This window comes from Eleutherodactylus coqui, chromosome 2 (assembly GCF_035609145.1).
Source record: "Eleutherodactylus coqui strain aEleCoq1 chromosome 2, aEleCoq1.hap1, whole genome shotgun sequence".
NCBI lineage: Eukaryota > Metazoa > Chordata > Amphibia > Anura > Eleutherodactylidae > Eleutherodactylus > Eleutherodactylus coqui.
This window is the reverse complement of record NC_089838.1, coordinates 144780908-144792589: the sequence shown is the minus strand read 5'-3', so window position 1 is coordinate 144792589 and position 11682 is coordinate 144780908. Positions and strand designations below refer to the sequence as shown.

General features: G+C 42.7%; 1 protein-coding gene across 1 annotated transcript in view; it reads right to left on the bottom strand.

The window, feature by feature from the left end:
- Positions 1-4278: 4278 nt before the first annotated feature.
- Positions 4279-11682, bottom strand: part of LRIG3 (leucine rich repeats and immunoglobulin like domains 3) — a 35616-nt gene continuing 28212 nt past the window's right edge. Inside the window, exons 14-19 of the mRNA XM_066591708.1 lie at positions 11360-11641; positions 9675-10127; positions 9042-9197; positions 8567-8707; positions 8223-8459; positions 4279-5392 (exon numbers count right to left, since the gene is read on the bottom strand). Coding sequence (XP_066447805.1) covers positions 5163-5392; positions 8223-8459; positions 8567-8707; positions 9042-9197; positions 9675-10127; positions 11360-11641 — 1499 coding nt within the window. The 3' untranslated portion in view covers positions 4279-5162. The remainder of the gene's footprint in view (positions 5393-8222; positions 8460-8566; positions 8708-9041; positions 9198-9674; positions 10128-11359; positions 11642-11682) is intronic.

The following is an 11682-nucleotide window of genomic DNA, read 5'->3' as shown; positions in this document are numbered from 1 at the left end:
TTTACTTAGTGGTAATAAAATACAGCCATTACTAGTTTAGCTATGCAGCTGTTTTGTTGGAAAGTGCAGGTTCAATATGACCCTACAGTGTATGTCAGACATATTAGGGAAATGTAAAGGGACACTGTCATCATGGTTGAGCTCCACAGGCTACATTAGGTGAGGGAATGGGGAGTCTGGGGAGGTGTTTGATACTCATCGGGTGCCCAGTTCCTGTGCTGCATCGCTACAGAGTCAATGCATGCATCTCCCATTCATCTCTATGGAAGATGTACATGCAGAAAGAGTCAAGTTACTGGTGTACACTGACTTTGCCAGGATGCAGCACTGCAACGAAGTGTCGGTGAGTATCAAATATACCTCCTCAGACTCTCCATGCCATCACCTTTAAGCCCCAAAATGTGTTTTATGGGGCTAAAACGTGATAACCATGTTTCTTTAAAAATTCTCTATAATATTGTGTTATTTCTGTGCTATACCACCCAGGAAATGATAGAGTAAGGGTGGTTTCATATCTGTATCAGAACCTCCAAGCGAAGGTTCCGTGACAGATCCAACTGAAAATACTGAAGGAAAAAACCACTGCATGCTGCGGGTTTTTCTTCCATCCAAAAGCCGCCAGAAAGTGGGCAGACCCCATTATAGTCAATGGGGTCAGCCCAGCCATGGGATAACCCTTGCCTGCTCCCTGAACGGCAGAAGAAAGCGGAATCCCCAGAACAAGTGTGAAAGCACTGTAAATGGATAATTGGGCATTTGCATCATCCTTGTCAATCAAGTATATCAGCACTGAGTGGTCAAGCTGAATGGGGAGTCCTGGCCAGTATCAGTTGGGGAGGAGCAATTGTGAATAATAGAGAGATCCTGGTAGCCCAGAAAAAAAGTGACTACCTGAGTAAAACTGGCTTTTCTCAGGTAGCATCATTGATTTGTCTAACTGTTATGTGTGTAAATATCATAATCACCAGACAAAATTTAGGCCTCCTGGCGAGAGTGATATCCAGCCATGATTCACAGCCCGATATCGCTCCCACAATCCTTCTGAAAAGCCCTGGATGTGAGGCGTTGTCGCACGGAAACAGCCTCCCATCCCAGCAGGGCCGAAGAAATCTCCTGCTGGGGCTATCACAGCCACAGCAGGAGATCAGTCTTCTCCTATTGTTTTCAATGAGACTGGCAGTAGCAGCGCCAGTTCCATTAAAATCAATGGCCGAAAATCGCTGAAGGAAGTCCCTGCTGCAGCTGTCACAGCAGTGGCAGAGGAACACGATCATCTCTCATTGCTGTAAACGGGGCTGCCGCAGGCCCAATTTGAAACAATGGGCGAGATCACAAAAAGAATAGACATACTGCAATTTTTTTGTCAGACTGCATCGTAAGCGTTAAAACATCGCACGTGAGGGGAGCCATTGGCTTCATAATTTTGCGATTTCTCGCAGCCTCAGGAAGTCGTGCGATTTCATCACAAGTGTGAAGGCACCATTAGAGGTATGTTGTGCGTCCGTTTTTTTAAGTTGTCAGAAACGGTTATTCAAGCTTTAATGTGGAGAAGTGCCTCACTAAAGCCTGTGACCTCTCCATTAATCTTTCATTGGCACAAGTTCTGTGTATTTGTTATACACGGACCACCCATAAACCTAAAACCACTGGCATGTGACGTAAATGACATTGATTATCCCATTACAATGGTACCTGTCAAGGGGTAGGTTATATAAGAAAGTGTACAGTCAGTTCTTTGGAATGAGATGTTGGAGGCAGGAAAAATGGCCAAGCATCTTCAAAAACTACAGGTTTTGGGGGCATCCCAGGTACATTGTGATTAGTACTTCAACAGTCAGCTAAAGAGGGTCAACCGGAGAACTGCCAACAGGATTATGCATTCCCCAGGCTCATTGAGGCTCGTGGAAGAAATGACTAGCCAGTCTGCTTTGAGCCCCGAGAAGACAAAGGGACCTTTGTTGCTAGATATTTTGGTGAAAAGGTTCCAGAAAGGGTTTGTTAAAAGAGGCCTAAAAGGTTTACGCTACTGTTTTGAACCTCTAGCAGAAGTCCCACACTCATTCTTAAAAATAAGGCCCTAGAAGAGTTATTGAAATATAATGAAACTTTATATATGAGATTGTAGTGTGGATAGAAGGGATTACAATATCAGAGCAAAAGGATAATTTATTGTGGGAGACACCTGAAAGGCGGCTCTAGTACCCTGTTGAGCCGCCTCCACTCTGTAGTAGTAGTTTTGTCGTTCATGACACCACTGCAAACGAAGACTGTGGGTGTCAAAAGCAGTACACATAATGGGCGCTGTGAGACCAAGTGTCCTTCAGCCAAGCACCTTGAAATGGTTTTGATAAACACAGGGATCTGCAACAATGGTGGCACCTGTCTCTAGATTGTGGACAATGAAACAGCTGGAGCTGCTAGTGCTTATCAGGACGATCAGATGATTCGCTCTACTGGTGGTCTGTTGAGTGCATCCTGAGCCCAGTCGCCTTCTGTGCCGTCCCTCATGCATTAAATGGTTCCAACACCTAACAAGTCTTGTCAGAATGGCCCAGGTGCCAGGCAATTAATTGATACAACATCCAGCTTCTCGCAGTCCAACAACGTGCCCTCTCAGAGTTTAATTAGGCAAAACTCTTCAATTGCGGCAGAGGCATATTTAGTGGTCATCAAGTTCTACACAAGAGGAGAAAAGGGAGGAAAAAAACCCCCCAAAAGCACAACATTCCACTACTCACCAGTAGCCTCTGAGAGCTTTTTATAGACCAAGGATGGAACCACTTTTAGGGCCACAGATAAGACCATTTACCCAATCACATCACAACTCTAATCACTTGATAATCTGCCTGCAAAACTCCTTCTAGGTGCTTGATTTTGTTTTGACACTGTAGTTATCCTTAAATGTTACTTCCTCCATAATATCTGCCAAGAGTAAAAGGGAGATCCGAGCCTCGTCATCCATGGATCCATTCGAGATTTCTTCCTGGCAAGGTCTTGCTCAGGCTACTGCCAAAGTCTATTCATTGGTAAACTGTAATTAGGTCATCTGCCTTCCAGTGCCCCGTCCTGAACCTTCTTCTCACAAGCAATGTTATTTCCATTTCCTAGATCGGTCCTGTTAAGCTCTATTTATAACTTGGACAACACCTTTTAAGGCAGGCTTCTCCAAGCTAGACACTGCATGGTGAATGTATTTTGCACAAATCACAAAAAAATTTGTGACACTTACTTCTCCCTACATCCCATGGCACCGCTTTAAATCTCCCCTCCGATGTCCTTTTTTACAGGCTGCCCCATCCTGTTTATGGGACATCACAGACACTGCAGCCAATAACAGAGATCAGCCATGGATAGCAGAGCTGTTATTGGCTACAGTACCCATGATGCCCTGGAATCTGGGCAGGACTGTTGCCAGTAACTAAACACCGGAGTGGAGGACGGAGAAGCATCATGGGGAGCAGGGAGAGTTATGTTTAGTGCATTTTACAAAGGATCTATAACTTGGACAATCCTTTTAACTACCCTGGTTAAATGGGTTAAAAGAGGCCATTAGTATAGCTTATATAATTTCAGAACTGTGATCCACCTAAATTTGTTAGAGCCCCTCCAAATGGTCACCTCTTGGACAGAATAAAGTTTGATCCTAATGATCAGATTTGTTGCACAGTTTGGATCTTGCATTGTATAAATTTATCAACCACTATAGTTTGAATTTGATTCTTAGAGGGGACGGCTATCTGGCAGTCAATTTTAACTTCCATCATAAAAAAGGGTCTCCCTGTTCTGTTGCTGGGGGGATACCTAGATTGCCAACAATGTTCTCTCCTTAGTTCAAACAGCAGTACAAAATTCCCAATGAAGTTACTATTAATGAAAACAAGGTGGGGGGGGGGGGGGGCGAGATATCCTTACAGGCTCAGAAGGCTCTACTTAGTGTTTAAATAAAAAAAATAAAAATATAAAGTGTTTAACTAGGGTAATTCTCCCCCCCCCCCCCCCCCCCCCCCATCACTGTGCTGCTGTTTAGACTAAGGAAAACTAGATTAGAGATCATGGTTTTTGTTTATCCCACTTACAAAAAAACAGAACTGAAAGTAATCAAATCTTATATACCCAAAAATGGTACCAATAAAAAAAGAAAAGAATGTGTCAACAGCAAAACTACACAGCTATGGCTTTTGAGATTCATAGATGCAAAAACAAAAAACAGTGTTCTTGACGGGTCAAGATCACTATGCGAGTTCTACTCCCCAATGAAGTAATACTGCAAATTTTATGAATATTGATGCTTTGCATACAATTCACTAATTTATGCTCAATACAATAAATTTACAGAACATAGAGAACATAATTTGGGTAGATCAGCCTTTTGAAGCGGTTGTCCAGCTTTTATCTGTTGACGGACTATCCTCAGCCCAGGCCATCAATATTAGATTGATGGGGTAGCTACCCAGAACCACCACCAATCAGCTGTTTGTGGGGCCAGTGTGCTTTTGCTGACTTGTGCTATAAGCAGGACAGTCATGGTCTCTCTGCTGTGGCCTGGCTTGAAATTGCAGGCAGTTCCCATTGAAGCGAGTGAGAACTTTGCCTGCAGCACCAAGCTGAGCCACTGCAGATAGACCATCAATAGTTACAAGTTGATTCACTCCTGTTATGGGTCTGTAGTTTCACTCTGTCCATTGTGCAACTGTTACCAAAGTCAACTATGTAAACAGACCTGTGTCCGGCCACAAATCAGACACTAGCATGGTCAAATTGGCAAGGTAGTTACCCTTCTCAAATTGTTAATGAGATGTTACAGCACCTTTTTATTTATTCGCCATACTGTGCAAAATTTACAATATCAAAGAGATTTGGCAATTTCTTTACAATACACTGCTATTCATTTTCCATAGAAAATCTGATATAAAAATACAAAAATATTTATAATATTTACAGTTTTTTTAAATTATGGCAGGATTTTCTCTTTTATATATATTTATATATAAACCAAAGCTCTAAAATAAGCAGATATCTTATGCAAAGTTTTTTCTCTGAAGTTCATTTCTGGGGACTTTGCATTCACTCATAAGTTCATTATTTTTACCTTTGGGCAAAGTCTATTTTTGAGGTAGAAAGTTAAAGTCTTTGGATTAAGAAATGCAAATACTGTTAAGCCGCTATGTGTCTATATCACAGCAATAAAACATAGGAGTCCTGTGATCTTCAGAAATCTTTTGTTTGTAGAATTCTTTCCCAGTCTCATCTGAAAAAGCAATTTTTGATGGTTCTTCTTTATCACAGTCCAAGTGTATATCCAATGAGGAACGATTAGTATGTGTGGTCACGTATCCAGTTGTCCTCTGAAAGGGTTCATGAGGCGGCTTCCATACAGACTTCCCAAATGTGCCTGGAAATTAGAAGAGAAAAAAGTTAGAGTTAAAACCAGTTTGCTTTTTTTTTTCTCCCCCATACTCTTCTTATTTGCTTACTACACTTTACAAGTTATACCCTTTATCAACAGCACCACTTCTACAACACGTTTATTTTAATTGTTGAGGTCCTGGAATGGACAACGGATCAGTCATGTTAACAAAACGTCTGACAATTTGACAGTCTGTATGCTTTCCTCGCACAGAATCGTCACGGCTGACACGCCAACTTTGCATTGCGCATGTGCGGCAATGCACCAGCCGGCACATCGCAGTGCAGAGAGAGAAGACACCAGATGACCGAGTATAAGGTGAATGCCAGGGCCCGGGTCGCATCTCACAGCGGGATCCGACTCAGCCATCTGCATGAGGCATTAGGGTGCCTTCAAAACTTGCGATCGCTGCATTTTTGAAGTTTTTTTTTTAAATGCGAATGTCAATGGGACTTTCTAAATGTTAACAATGCATTGCAAAAAAATGTCACAAGAACTGCGTGTTCTTTAGTCAAGCAACTTGGGGGCTCATGCCCACCGTCGTGACAGTCTCAGCCAGTGGAATATGGCAGCGGTCAGTCACGGTGCCCCCCCAAAGACCCCATACTCTCTTCCGGGATCTGCTGTGCATGTCCCGCCTGATGCGCAGTACAGCGCATGACGCGGCCAGTTGTGGTCAGGGGCGCGTAATCCCCCGATACTTCCTCTGTGCTGACAGCGGAAGTATAGTGTGACGACTGCCTTCCATTGACTACAATAGAAGCCGGACGTGCGTATTCCTGCGACAAAGACAGCATGCCGCGGTTTATTTCACGCTGTGGAATTCCGCAGCGTGAATATTGAGCTATGGGGTTTAATAGAACCAAATATCTGCGTCTTAACGCCGCAGATTTCTAATCCAGCAGTCGGCATTAGCCCTGAGGGGAGGGGTGATTGATTGCATAGCTAAACACAGTGATTCATGCCGCAGTACACAATGGCTTTTTCTTCGCACTATTTAAAAACCTCCTGGCCAGAGATTCTTTGCATACACACACCCGCCTAAGCAAACATACAGTGTTTACATTGCAAATGAGGGAAATGACGAGTATTTAAAATCATCATCTTTACATGTTAACGCTTAGCGTTTGAAAGAAAAAAAGTTGGAGTCGTTCAAACGATTGTTGCGTGTAAATGGGCCTTTACTTATGCCGCTTAGATATGCTGGGTTAGGGTTCCATTTTTAGATGTACAAGACAGCCAATGCAATGTTCAGATTACCCAAACCCCGCAATTCGATAGCATTCGACATCAAATGCACTGTACCTGTTCTAAGAACTGCTCATATGATCTGTGCTGGCAAATCAGAGAGCAGAATTCAGAATGCATTAGGTAGTTACAAAACTGCAGTGGCCACCTTGGATAGGTGAAAGCAGGGATCCCAAACTGGCGGATTGGAGAGATATTGACAGAAAAGAATGGCAGCAATTTATGCACCCTTTCCCCTTAGGTCCTGGGGCAAATAAAGTTTCAGGAAACTGGATCGCTTTTTGAGTCTTGGGATTTTTTTTTTGGGGGGGGGGGGTTTCATTTGGTTTTTGCAGAAAAACTAGATGATTTATCTAGTCTAGGTGGCCACAGCTGTACTTTAACATTTATTTTAGCTATTTGAAGGATATGTTCAGCTGTTGGAATTTTAAATTGTCTCATCATTCAAAACTAGGTTTAAGATGCAAAAAGTTTTTAAAAAGGGCCCTGTCCAACTGAACTGTTATCATTCTGTTTCTCGCTGGACGGTGGGAATCTGAACGAAAATATTTGTTCAGTGTAAATGCCTACATGATCTGAATGACGAAAAACAACTTGTTGGTCGTTCAGAATGACTGCCAGTTTATCATTAATGGAGGCAGGCACAATCTTCAACCCGCTCAGCCTCCATTTACTGTAAGTCTTGTTATTTGTATAGTTACAAAGTAACAACTTATTTCGCAGCCCTTCTAGGTAATTTATTTATTACCCCCCCACTAAGCTGGGTACTCATTTTACCGACCTCAGAAGGATGGAAGGCTGAGTCAACCCTGAGCCGGCTACCTGAACCATGCAGGGATTGAACCCACAGTCTTCAAGTCGTGAGCGAGAGCTTAAAGGGGTTGTCCCGCGCCGAAACGGGTTTTTTTTTTTTTTAAACCCCCCCCCCCGTTCAGCGCGAGACAACCCCGATGCAGGGGTTAAAAAAACCACCCGCACAGCGCTTACCTGAATCCCGGCGGTCCGGCGTCTTCATACTCACCTGCTGAAGATGGCCGCCGGGATCCTCTGTCTTCATGGACCGCAGGGCTTCTGTGCGGTCCATTGCCGATTCCAGCCTCCTGATTGGCTGGAATCGGCACGTGACGGGGCGGAGCTACACGGAGCCCCATTCAGAAAAGAAGAAGACCCGGACTGCGCAAGCGCGGCTAATTTGGCCATCGGAGGGCGAAAATTAGTCGGCACCATGGAGACGAGGACGCCAGCAACGGAGCAGGTAAGTATAAAACTTTTTATAACTTCTGTATGGCTCATAATTAATGCACAATGTACATTACAAAGTGCATTATTATGGCCATGCAGAAGTGTATAGACCCACTTGCTGCCTCGGGACAACCCCTTTAAGACTGCATTTCTGCTGCCTTAACACTCTGTGCCACACACAAGTATTCGAGGGATTACCGTTGGACACTTCTGCACTATCGTCCCATGCAAAAAGGGCCCTTAGTCATACGGCTTTAACTAAAGCAAAAGAGTGTTTGCCGAAAAGGAAGAAAAAAAAAAAATAACTAAAAAGGATTTCACTTACCCATATGCAACATTTTATCTGCATTGTTGTTGAAGCCAAAAAGGTCCATCTCTGAATCTGCTCTGTTATTGTCGCTTTGTTCACAGGCAGAGCCAGGAAAAACGTAAACCACAGGAAACGTTTCACAACCATCTGAGTTATTGATAAAGGGATCATCTGTTTGTTGTGTATATGGGGAACCAAAGTCCTTTTGGGTTAAATCTGGTTCATAACTGTTGATGTTTGAAGATCTCAGATCTGAATGTTAAGATAAATAAAACAAAATCACTCAATATATTTGCATTACAGCTAAGAGAGAGAAAAAAAAAAAAAAAAAAAAAAAGGTTGCCGATATGTCCACTGACCTGCATGATAGACTTCACTCCTTTCAGGGCTGTACAGGCTTCCTTTCAGATATAAGCTCTGCTGTCCCATGTAGTTATAGTGAAGTGGGTCGGTTCCAATTTCTAAGTCACCTTCACTTCCATTATCCAGATTAGAAATTCCTATAAATAACAAAAGTATAAGGTTCCTTTTATTTAGGGAGAATGAAAAAAACCTTATAAAACCACGCTCAAGGAGCATCAGCAGCTGTTTATGACAACGAGATTCTGCACCACTGAACTCTGTTACATATGACTAAATAAAGGCCTTCCAATTAGCTAAAACATTTTCTGTAGGGTATTTATTATGGAAACTGTATCGTCTGTCACTTTGCAGTGTCAGCGGTGTATTTCATGTAAACTACATAAACCAAGGAAGCCAAAAACACCCAAGAGAATTTAAAGAAATCGAAAGATAAACAAAAAACACAAACCTCAACCAGAAATGTAATCTTACCATTAGCGTCTCTTTGTTGCGAGAAATAACCACTCATGGAAGAGGTTATGAAATGATGGCTTCCATTTTCAGAGGAGATGTATCCTTCTTGCCTTTCTGCAAGAGTTCCCTGGGAGGACAAGTAGCTTGGAGTATCCACTGGTAGGTTTGTCTCATCTGTAAAAGGTAGAGCGTTAACATTTGAAAATTGGCCAACTTAAGGTAGAATAAAAGTTTAAATATTTTAGACTATGGAAAAAAAAATAGAAGTCAATTATAGTCTCCGTACAGAAAACCCATGTTGGTTATGGCTTACTCACATGGGTGCCTGAATGGCCCAAAAGTAAATCAATAGGCTTTAGGACTCAGTTACATGAGCGCAATACGCAGCCGCCATACACCCATGTGAGTGAACCCTGGCAAAAATAGTCTGAGGTTTAGGAAATACATCTACTGTTTCAATCTGTGGTACACTTAAAAAGCAAAAAAACTGATTTTTAGAAGGCATAGTTTTTCCCCAGATGAAGCTCACTGTGCAACACATGTTTCTCAAAACGTGTGTGTCCCTCCAACCACTGATACTTTTCAATGTTGGTTAATTCAATTGGCATTTAACAGCTTTTATTTCCTGACTGGCTGTACAGTCATACCCACCTGTGTTTGTAACACTGCAATCCTCGTTCCTTCTTCGTGTGTGGTATATGATGACCACCCACACAAGGGAGGTTCCCACCACACAGCAAACCACTGCTATAATCACAACTCCAACTGTAGCCCATCCATCATCCTCCAATGATGGTGTGGCATTTGCAGGGGAATCACATGTTGGATTAGGAATTACAGAGAGATGGATATTGCCCCTCTCCGTTCCAAGAATATTGGACATCTCACAAGTATATTTGCCAGCATCTTCAAAGTCTGTGTCTACAAGAATAAGAAGCTGATTCCCAGCAGCAAAAAAATGTCTCTCCGTTACAATCAATGGTTTATCATCTTTTGTCCAGTTCACTCTTGGTGTAGGGTTTCCCCCAGCTATGCACTGCAGGACAGTCGTTTCGCCTTTCGATACAGTCCGATCTACTAATGGTCGGAGAAATGATGGGGTTTCTGTTGAGTAAGAAAAAAAAAAACCACTTAAAATTCAAGGTAGTTCAATTCTGGAAATAACCAAAATTTTACCCAACATTTCCAGTTATACATACACTGAGACTGTTTTCCACAGCCTCTCCTACAAATGTGCTCAGCCACAGACTAAGGGTAGGTGCACATGGTCACAACCACGAGTGGCACCCAAGGGACTTTTCAAGTGTGTTGTTCCAACATATATGGAAGATACACACTTAGGGGCATTGCCTGTCCCATTTCTAATTTTCAAAATGAACAAGTATAGCACATGCCATGACTTTTTTCATGTGGACCACTGGTCAGTGTGGGGAATTACTATACTATACACACAAAAACCACACCCAGACCAAAGCTACAATATTTTGCATCATAGGGAAGGACGTGATTGAATGCAGCATAATACAACGTCTTATCGGCATTATCATAGGAGATCATATACTTTGATGACAATTGCCTAAATCAGACAAGGATTGGTGCATAGTGCATCAGGAAACTAATGCAAGAGGGTATCAAAATAAGGGAGTCTATAGGCATTAGGCTAAAGTTTGGAAGCTCCAGGAAGACCCATAGCGACATGGATGTGGCGGAAAGCAATCAAGTAAGTTGGATGATGACCGTAGTCTTCTAGTATTTGGAGAGAACTGGGACCCCCCAAAACCCACCTCCAATCTATGAGAATGTAATGAGCATCTGGAAATTCTTGTGCTACTTGACCCCCAAAACCAAAACAGAGCAGTTTCCTTTGAAGGTTCTGCAGAACGTAGTGCGGGATGGACACCAGGAGGTCCTGAGAACTGTATAGCAATTTTGGAAGCAAGGACATCTTGATTGCATGCATGCGACCAAACCAAGATATTAGGATAGGTTTTCCAGGTGTCCATCAGGCCAGAAGAAAACGGATAGAGGGTGGATAGTTAGCCGCATAAAAGATCTGAGTAGCGAGAAGTTACTGAATGAGGTAGGATAGGGAAGAGCTGGCCCATTGAAAGGTATAAATAGACTTCAAAAAGGCTGAATTTTTGCAGAGAGAGGGAAATATTGAGTGCCACAGACCTATCAGGGTTAATTGTACTGCCAGAGACACTGGCAAAACCAGTTAAAGAGTAATTGAAGATCAGGAAGATAGATAGGGAGTTGAGAGAGAGAGGACAATGTCCTCTGTGGAAAAAAAATTAGGTTTTAAAAGACTATTCTAAAGTGTAAGAGATTGTTACCTAGCACGGTTAGTGTAGCATTGGCTGAAATGCTGCCAGCACCATTCTGGGCTGTACAGCTGTATACACCAGTGTCTCCAACTTTGGCATTGACAATAAAGAACACATCATCTTCTGGCATTACATGCATCCTTCTCTCACGGGCCGCAGGAAAATCTGTACCACCATTTTTTTGCCATGCTATCTGTGGTGTTGGGTGACCAACTGCAGCACACTCCAGTCGAGCCGTAGACCCAGCACGGATGGTAAGGTCTATGGGCATCTTTGTAAATGAAGGAAGCACTGAAAATAAGCAAACAAATAGAAACTTTAAAATAAACCCG